The 10,324-nt window shown below is 37.3% G+C and overlaps 1 protein-coding gene across 1 annotated transcript in view; it reads left to right on the top strand.

Annotated features, from left to right (window-relative positions):
• Positions 1-107: 107 nt before the first annotated feature.
• The window catches only part of RPAP2 (RNA polymerase II associated protein 2), a 36,206-nt gene continuing 25,989 nt past the window's right edge, over positions 108-10,324 (top strand). Inside the window, exons 1-10 of the mRNA XM_032192764.1 lie at positions 108-177; positions 501-546; positions 1,419-1,533; positions 2,199-2,297; positions 2,600-2,665; positions 3,078-3,166; positions 5,146-5,181; positions 6,033-6,981; positions 8,468-8,562; positions 10,164-10,244. Coding sequence (XP_032048655.1) covers positions 120-177; positions 501-546; positions 1,419-1,533; positions 2,199-2,297; positions 2,600-2,665; positions 3,078-3,166; positions 5,146-5,181; positions 6,033-6,981; positions 8,468-8,562; positions 10,164-10,244 — 1,634 coding nt within the window. The 5' untranslated portion in view covers positions 108-119. The remainder of the gene's footprint in view (positions 178-500; positions 547-1,418; positions 1,534-2,198; positions 2,298-2,599; positions 2,666-3,077; positions 3,167-5,145; positions 5,182-6,032; positions 6,982-8,467; positions 8,563-10,163; positions 10,245-10,324) is intronic.

The following is a 10,324-nucleotide window of genomic DNA, read 5'->3' as shown; positions in this document are numbered from 1 at the left end:
CGCGCTCCGCTCAGCCGCCGCCGCTCCACCGCCTCCCGCCGGGCCGGGCCACACCGAGCCGGCTCCGCCTCCGGTGAGAGGTCAGGGGGAGGGAGCCGGCAGCCACCACCCCCACCGCGATGGCGGCCAGGAGGCCGCAAGGCAGCGCCAAGGGGAAGCCCGGCCGGCGGCGCGCAGGTAAGCTCCGAAAGCCGCTCCCCCCCGCCCCGCGCTGCGGACTCTCCCTTGCGCCCTCAGGCCAGCGCAGCGGCTCGCCCAACTCGCTGTTGGGGGATGCGGAGCGGCGGGGCGGCCGGCGCTGCGCTGCGGAGACGCGACCGCCAGCGCCGTGGGGCTGGGGCCGGGCCCCGGGCGCTCCGTCCGCCCCCTCAGGCCCCGGGGGCTGCAGCGCCGGGAACCCGCCCTCGGCCGTCCGGCTACGGGGGGAGCCGCGGCTCCGGTATTTGCTGCTGGGTAATGAAGAAAATAAACTCACGGATTTCCGTATTCTTGATTTCTAGGAAATAAACGTTCAGCTGCTCTGGAAAACGAAGATGTTGCTCAGAGGTATAGTTTCTGACTAACAATACGTGGTCGTCATGTTGTTTTGCTTCACTTTGCAACTGTATTATTTGCCTGGTATGGGCTTTTTTGGCTTTCTTAGAGATAGCCAGTACCCCCTTCAGGCAGACTTGTTTGGGACAACGCTATGTATCTTTCAATTGCGTTCCCACAGTAGTTACTGTAAAGATATCTCATCCAAACATTTACAAGAAAAAACACACATGCATTTCTCTATTCAAGGTAAAAGGGGCGACCGTGGGATGCTACCACAGTAGTGAGTGACACAAGTTTATGAATCTGAACTCCACAGTTGTATTTCCTTACTCTGTACTGCCTGTTTTTTGCCAGTTTAATTTCCTTGCATACTTTCTAGTCTTCTTTGTTCACTTTAAAAACCAAATCTGAAAGATTTGGCCATAACAGATTTTTTTTTTTGCCATGGGCAGTTACCTAAAAATCCATTTGACTGCATAGAAGACTTTCAGATGAATATCCTGAGATATATTCAGATGAATATCTTTTCAGTGATTTGCAGGGACAGGACAAGGGGTAATGGCCACAAGATAGAGCACAGGAAGTTCTACACCAACACGTGAATGAACTTCTTCATGGTGAGGGTGACAGAGCACTGGGACAGGCTGCCCAGGGAGGCTGTGGAGTCTCCTTCTCTGGAGGTATTCAAGGATGCCTACATGGGCAGCCTGCTCTAAGGAACCTGCTTTGGCAGGGGGGTTGGACCTGATGATCTTTCGAGGTCCCTTCCAACCCCTACAGTTCTGTGATTCTGTGGTATCATTGATACTTGGTAAAGATACAGCTGGAGAACTGTATATGGAAGCTACTCTCTGTGTCATTCAATATCCTTTATGTTACAGGAAAGCAGCCCTGGAGGCTGCTACTAGAAAGAAGATTGAATTTGAGAAAAAAGCACTGCATATTGTTGAACAGCTCTTGGAAGAGAACATTACTGAAGAGTTCCTTCTGAATTCTGTATGTGCTGCAAATTTTTACACTATTTTATATCTCAATGTTCAACTTTTTAAGTTCTTGGACTGATTTGCTGAAGTTTAAAGTAGACAATGTTATCCTCTCTCGTCAGCACTGATTGCCTTATTTTCAGGGGTTTTGTAGTGAAAATATGCTGTAGTTTTGTAGAACTATATGTATTTTTGAATCCTCACTTTATTACCTTTGTTTATATCCCCATGTTCTGGACTCAGAGGTGAAGTATAAAAAGTTAGGTCCATATCATGTCCTCTGTGAATTTAGACAACGTTACTCTTTACCCCACAGTTCATCCTGGCAGCACAGTTTTTGTAATACCACTGGTATGAGGATTGATATGAGGATTATTCCTGTTAAAGTTGTAAATGCACTGGTAGATAGGTTTATATAACATATAAAGAGAGGAAAATTGTGAGAATAGGTACCATACTAGAGGCAAAATGAGGCTTTTGTATATATAAGAAGTATCCGTGTCTTTCTTTTCCTATGAGTATTTATCTTGTTACTGATTTTAGTTTGGAGGTTCTGAATGCTGTTTATTAAACTTACTTGATACTATTATAAAATGAAATGTATTTATTTACTTATTAGAAGTTTTGAGCATGAAAAATGACCTTCCAATATCTGTTGTTGAACTGTTATCATTTCAGGGAAAAAATATTACTCCATCTCACTATAAAGACGTTGTTGATGAACGGTCTATCATCAAATTATGTGGTTATCCTATATGTCAAAATAAACTGGAAAATGTAAGTTGCTTTTTATTAATGCTGTTAACATAAGAACCTCTTAGTGGTTTTTATATTCTTGCATTTTCTTTTTCATATTAAAGTTAAAATATTAAACATAAATAAAAATACTGTTAAGTAATGGGCCAGATATCCTGTTGTTCCATTCCAGTTTAAGACTTCTGAAGTAAAAAGTTAAACCTGACCTGTTGACAATCATTGCTGAACCAGTTAGCATATTAAAATACGTGCATTAAGAATCAAGTTTTATGTAAAGACATGACAGAGGTGACAGTCTTGCTGATGAAAGTATATCGTTTCAGGTGCCAAAACAGAAGTACAGAATTTCAACAAAAACTAACAGAGTTTATGATATTACTGAAAGAAAGGTATGGTACCAAGCTATTTCTATACTGTATTTAATATTGTTTCTGCATTAGAAATGCATTTTGTAGAAGTATTCATATCGTGGCTTGATTCAGAACCAGCATGTTCGGATCTGCTCTTTGAACTTTTTTGATTATGTAGAACCCAACACAGGCTTGTTTCGGATAATGAAAGTGCAAAAAGGAGCAGGGGGGTGTGGAGGAAAAGAAAAAACTAAAAGTGATTTGTGGGGAATGGGATAGACCTGTTTGGTAGGTTTGGTTTCTCACATAAATTAAAAGCTTGATTATAAGCTGAAAAAGAAATATGAATTGGTACTTAAATTTCACGAGTATGAAAAACAATTGATTTTGTCGATTTCTTTGAGTATTAAAGATGTTTTTAGTCATATTTTACATACTGCTTTGTTTCCAGTGCTTCTGCAGCAACTTCTGCTACAGAGCATCTAAATATTTTGAAGCTCAAGTTTCCAGAAGTCCAGTATGGATGCGAGAAGAAGAAATGTAAGTGTAACCTTATATATTTGTAGTTCATTCTGAGGATGCTATTTTCTCTATCCAAACTGTGATGGTAATTAATTAGTTGCAATACATCCAAATGGTTAGGCTGAAGCAAAGGTAACTGATGTTAACATGTTAGCTGAGTGTGGTGTCAATTTCAGAAGTGTTGTTGCAGTATGGATTACTGCAATTGACATGACTCAGTTCTGCTCATGACTACTCAACAGACACAACTGTGTTAGTTTAGAGGGCAGGCTAGTCATATATAATAATGATGTCCTGGTAACTTTAAAATTTCTTGTGATTGGATTCTTAAAAGACACATAATATAATGTAAAGAATTAATTGATCTTATGTTGGTACAAAAGATTTTCTAATTCTAGCAGAGCATTTGCATTGGGCTTAAAGTTAGACTGTGAAGGCTTACACCTGAAAGCAGACTATAAATGAAGAGGTTCTTTATCCTGCATAAAACTATAATTTCAGATTGCTCATTTCCTGCTGTTAACTGCAATACATACTTTGGAAGACTGTAATGTGGTTCACGTTTTAATATGTTGACTGGTTCAAGAAACATAGGCTTGCAAATAATGAATTGAGCCACTGGGTGTCACTGTTCAACAATAAATACTTGCCTAGAGAACGTTCAGGTAAATTTATTCATTTTTTCATTCTCCAAGACACTACTTTTCATAGTACCCTGGTTTTCAACAGAAAAACCAAGCTGAAATTATATATCTGAGCTCAGTTTCACAGATCTGATCAATCATGTGAAATATCTGATCAATAAGAGTAGTGGTTTAGAACAGCCTGATACAGTAGGTAAAACTGTTTTCTTTGTGAAATATTTAAATAAACTTACCAGTATTATTGTGGTATTGTTATTTGCTCTCACTAAAGAAAGTGTTTATTGTTAACATTAAAAGCACACAGTTCTGATATGCCTGACATACTTAATTATTTATGCTGGGGTGGGTGTATTTTCCAAAACAAACAAGCAAAACAAAAATGCAAAAAACAGGTAGTGCATGGCTAGTTATGTCTGTTTGCATAATCACATACATTTGCACACATTGTATGTTTACACATGAGAATATCTGAAATTCTTGTGAAAGAAAAATCTAAAAACCTTAATTTTAAACTCTGAAGAGTAAGTATTTGGAATTAATAATTTAAATCATTTTATGGTATCATCTTTAGTTTCCAGACTCAGTTCACTCATGACTGGTGCAGCTTTCATCTTTTTTAAACCTATTGGTTTTTATATATATACTGACTGAGTTTAAGGTTTTATTGCATTGACTTTATTCAGTGCATGCTATAAAGGTATCCTTTCATTCATAATGCAGGTGAGGATTTCAACATTCAGTGTTAGATAAGATAAATAGCGTTATGATGTTACCTTATAACTGAATAGAAGAAGATGAACTGCAGTTAGAATTTTGGAAAGAAACCCATCATAATCTGTTTTGTAACAGGTCTTCGAGCTTCTGGAAATTTTTTGAACTCAATTTTCCTAAAGCAGTATAACTGTAATAGCCTAATTTTGAGTGAATAAAAATTCAAATTAAAAAAAAAAAAAAAAAAAAAAAAAAAGATATCCTGAATAATCGTATTTTTTTCATGAATTTGGAACATTTTTGTACAAACTGCACAGAACCCTTTTTACTACAGGGACTCTTGTGACCAGTCGAGGATATGAGTATGTTTAGCTTCATGAAGAAGAAACCAAGGGGTGATCTGAAAGCAGTCTACTTGGGCGGGGCGGCAGGGAATGCAAAGATTACAGACCCAAATTGTTCTTGGTTGGTATCAGAAATCTTAACAAGGGTGACTATTAAGCTTACTGTGCTTTGAACAGAGGATGTTAGACTAGAACACCCTTAGAGGTCCCTTCCAGCCTTAACTGTATCTTCTGTGTGTATGTGTATTTCAAGAGCATTGATTTAGCAGAAAACTCTTCATTCTTTTTCTTTTTGCAGACCACCAGATATAGAGCTGCTGAAGGAGGGGCAGAGGTACACTGAACAATACTTTATGTGCATTTATAGTTACAAGTATTAGCATCATATAAGATAAAGGGAGAATATTTGATTTCATGTGTTATAGAAAAGGCCTTATTAGAGACTACACAAAGGATTATTTGTCTCTTTTTTTTTCCTTTTTAATCTTTGTGATGCTAAGCCTGCATGTTTGACCTGTATGATTTAGTGTACAGCTGTTCTTGGCCTGTATGTTGTAATTGAGTCTGTTGAAATCTGAAACAAATACACTGTTTGTACTTTGCATATTTTATACCATCTATTCTTTAAAAAGAAAGTGGTACCAATTATATGTGATGAAAGCTTCTGTACTTCCTATTTTGAAACATTGATATCTGCTAGATTAAAATCATGTTACTCTGTCATCTCTCTGTACCTTGCTGTGTGTATTATCGTTTTGTTTGTTTTCTCTTGCCATTTCACGGCCATTAGATGGCAAACTTATATATGCTAAAAGAGCTCTGCTGGCCTACTGTGTTCATAGCTATGTTGAGATGCTGATCTTAATTTGGAATTGCAATTTTTTTTAAATTCATTATGCTAAGTTTAACCTCATTTTGTTGTCTTTAATAATAACTTACTATTCTAATTGCCAATGAGCAACTGGGAATTTATTTCTCTAAACAATGTCTGTACTTGCCATCTTGATTGCAGAATGTCAAAACTCCTTGCATTTAAAGACTTTTGGAAGATAAATGATTTATAGAGCAAGAAAGTACACTTACTCTATAAGGGAAAATGCTTTGTTTATCTTACATGAGAAAGAAAAGCTGTTATAGGTAACACCCATTTCTTACTTCATTGATGGCTTATGTTTTCTGTTACAGTGGCAAGTCTGGAGAAGAGGTGAAACTACGTGATGAAGCAATTAAAGCTTCTGACATTGAAAATCCTAGGCTATCTTCAAATCCATGTGAATCTACTTCTCATGACACAGCCAGCGACAGCAGTAGTGATACTGAACAAGAATTTGTTTCTTCTGTTCTACCAGGAAATCAGTCAAGTTCAGCTAATCTTGAACAGCAATTGCACAGCAACAGCATCCTCAAAAAGAAACATATTAAGAAAGCCAATTCCAGCCCTAAAGCTGAAGACTTGGATGTCGTAGAAGCCACTGAACAACTATCTAATTGTAAATTAGATGTTCAGGATGAAACGCATGCTTGCTCTGTTCAAAATAACGTAACTGCAACACCTTCAAAAAAAACTACTCCAGGAACATCAGATGCTTCAGAAAACTATGAAAACACCTATAGCGGATCACAGATAGTTTTCCTAGGTGTGAGCAAAAAAGGGGCAGAACGTCTTACAAGAATACTAGCTAACTCAAAACAATATAAAGAAACTGAACAGCGGGATCCAATTAATTCCTTGGCTGCTAAAGGCAGTTTATTAGAAGTCCTTAAGCAAACACTTACTGAATGGAGAACTGAGGAAACTTTAAAATTTCTCTATGGTCCGAACTACATGTCTTTATGCTCATCAGAATGCAAATCATCTGCCAACCGAGAAAGTGAAGAACTTGATGAGGATGACTTAGATGCAGCTGATGATGTTGACACTGTTGCAGCAGGGGAGTCTGAAAACAGTTTGAACTATTCCTTACCTTATACAGGCTCAGGTGGAGTAGCTAAGCCTGTGCCTAGTTACGAAAAGTTAAAAGAAGAAACGGAATTCCTAGAACTCCGAGTAAAAGAGTTCTATAAAGGGAAGTGCATCTTGGCTGAAGAGGCAGCGACACATGCACAAACAGAGGAACTTCCAAGCAAAGACAAAGTAAGTGCCCATGGGATAGTGTCCACGCTATTTAAAGCCTGCTTTCAAGCAGTTATTACAAGCTTTTTGTCTCTGTAAGTGGATATGGCCAAGGTACCATCAAACTATTAATGTGAACTAGTAAAAGGAAGGTTGACTAGACTCCAAACAATCCCATCAGGTTGAGGAAACATATTTTAGGTTGAAAAAGAATGACTTTGACTGTTTGGGATACATTCAGTTCTGACAGCAGCCTTTCAGTTTGTGAAGCCTGAGAGATTAATCCATTTGCTCAAGCAGAGTTTGAACATGGACTGAGGCAAGCAGAGGAGGTACTGGTAAGCTGGGATGGGAGAGGAGTTAACTATCTGAGCCCTGTGTAGTTTTTGCAAGAGAATGGGTCAAGGAGCTATAGCTGTTGTAATCTCAGCAGAAAGGTCAACTACAACTGCTGTCATCACTTCCAAGGCCTGTCCTTGCCAGCACCTCTACATCTTATAAAGACTGTACAATTGTTATGTTGCATAATTGCAGTGAGGTGAAGCTGTTAAAGAATCAATGTAAGAATAGTTTATTGGCAAGAAAAACTGGTGATTAAAGAGAAAGAAGGACTAGGGCTTTTAAGAGTTTTTATAGCGAAGGCTTTCTCTAAAACTGATGCCTTGGAGGGCAAGTAAGGAAGGTTTATGTAGAAGAAACAGATCTGTCATAAGACAGAATAGGCCTTGGCTGAAGGAAGAATGATATTTTTCTCTTCCCCTTTGATTCATTAGATAAAATTTATATCTATATTTTTGCCTTTAATTCACGACGAGGATTGGATTTCTTTCTTTTTAGACTAGATCTCTGGCATTATCTATTGTTAAAATTCTCTGAGTTGGAGCCTGCTGATTTGTTTACATATGTTGCTGTAACCTATACATTTTTATTTCTTTTTTTTGGGGGGGAGGGGGTCTGGAGGGTTGTAGACCTAAAGAAGTATAGACTCTATAGACCTATAGAAGTATAAACTCTGAGGTTTCTCTCTGACCCTTCCAGTTCAGGCAGGCCAGCTGTTAGCAATAAGGTGGTCTTGTCAGTACTGTAAAACACTGCACTAACTGTGCTAGGTACGTTGTACAGTTTGTAATAGCATCTGAAGCTGCTTTTGCCTTTAAATATATGCATCAGAGGGCTTTCACAATGCTGCTTCCTGTAAAATAAAACTATTGCATTGCTTCTTGTAAAAAGTTTAAACATATAATTTTGAAGGAATTTACCATTGAATTAAAGTATCTAGCATACTGCTTTGCAAGAAAAGAGGAAAAGTAGGCTAGCTGCAAACTGTATATGGGGTCAAGTCAACCAACGTTCTGTTGATAACTCATTGTTTTTTTTTCTCTTTCTTTGTTCAGAGATGAGTTTTCCTATGTTTAAACATTTATCGATAATCTGTAACTATTTTGATGCATAGCCTGTAATTAAGTATTAGGTTATAATTGTTAAAGGTTTTAATGTTGTAATACAGGATGATGAACAGCAAGATCTCACGTTTCCACTTGTTGATTCAAATGCACAAATGCAGATTAGAAAGCGAATCGTCCTTGAAAAACTAAGAAAAGCGTAAGTATTCTTTACTTCAGTAAATAATCAAACTGAAGTTGGTGCTCATTCATCGGCATTTTAAGTAATAAACACACTGTGCAAGGATATTCTGGCCTTTTTCTGAGTGGCATTACTCATAATTTATAATCATTATTGCCCTAAAGAACTTATTTCTAAAACATTTCTAAGTCATCTCTGATAAAGCAGCAGATGTCTGTTTGCACAGCCTTCTGAGGTGGATGTCAGAATCTCACTGCTAAGGTGTTGTCTAACAGAACCTTCTCTCTTCCTGCATGCACCAGAACTTGTAGTTGACAGCATTCATGGCTGGCAGGACAGCATGGTCCCAGTCTTTAGCACTTGGCAGAAGGCATGTTGTTGTGCTGTTACATGGGAAACTTCTGTGCTTTCTCAATCAAAATGTTGGTGCAATTCATGAAGCTTAAAATAAGAATGTGCTTTAAAAAAATAATAATCCACAGCACCCTTTTTTTATCAGTCTCTTTCTTTTCACATATCTGGAAACACCCAAACTATCTAATTTCTTGCAAGTTGTTTAGAAACAGATTCTGATGAACTTAAAATAGGAACTGTAAATCAATATTATCTGAACATATAAATATGGAATATGTATACATAAAGTAATAAATTATTTTAAAATAGCTGTGTATACTGTATGTAATTTTTGTATGCACTACACGTAATTTTCATTGTGGTAAAGCATTTATTTCTTGGCATGTTCAGATGAAGCCAGTGGGAATATGAACGTGCACAGCAGTTACTGTAAAACATGCAGTGATATAGAGGCAAATAGAAATCTTGATTCTTCCATCAGTGTCAACACACTACATGCACATGTAAATATTCAAATGCAAGAGGATATTAACTATTAAATAAGTAAATAGAGGCAAAAGTTTCATCTTAAATCCACCTCTGAAATGTGAAGAGTACATGTATAAAGTACATTTCCAGCACTTGTGGATATGGAGACCTAGTTAAACAGTGTGTGTGTTTTGTGATGTGCTATATCAAGTTTTACATGCAGTCAAGTAGAGAGGCAATCTGTTTTTGAAAATTTCTGATTGCCTGTTAACATCATGGTTCTAGTTATCAGGCTTACAATGGAGTGCTGTATCCTCTTTATGTAGTATAAGAGCCTACAGTTAGCAGATAGATTCTCTGTGTAAACCTCATTTAGGCGTGCAGTTTTTGTACTGTTATTTCTGTTATTTTTCAACCACATGAATATAAACATGGAAAGCATTTATGAGGCCTGGAATTGTAATCCTCATAACACAAAACTTTTTTTTTTTTTTTTTTTAAAGAATGTCATATCAGAACTGATACGGAAGTTAATAGAGTATGCATGTAAAATACAGTTAATTTCTAATTCACTTTCACACTAAACTTGTTATAAGCAAGCTGTTTTAAAGTGAAGGTATTGCCCAAACACCACTGAGAGAAATATGAAATATAAACATCATGCCAGATCTATTGCACAAAAATAACCCCTTTTTTTCTATTTACTTTAATAAGCTCTGGTAGAGAAGAAATTAAAAACTTGAGGAAAAAAATAAAAACTGGAAAACATATATTAACCAGTGTCTTTTGCCTTCTAGATTACCTGCAGTTTTGGGCCCTCTTCAGATTACTCTAGGGGATGTTTACACAGAGCTAAAAAATCTTGTGAAAACTTTCCAGTAAGTATTGGTTTTTAATTAGAGATTCTTCTTGATTGATTGATTAAATAATTCTGTTGAATGATTTGTGATTTGGTCTC

This window comes from Aythya fuligula, chromosome 8, assembly GCF_009819795.1.
Source record: "Aythya fuligula isolate bAytFul2 chromosome 8, bAytFul2.pri, whole genome shotgun sequence".
In the NCBI taxonomy this organism is placed as follows: domain Eukaryota; kingdom Metazoa; phylum Chordata; class Aves; order Anseriformes; family Anatidae; genus Aythya; species Aythya fuligula.
The sequence above is the reverse complement of the archived record's forward strand: the minus strand, read 5'-3'. Positions and strand labels throughout refer to the sequence as shown.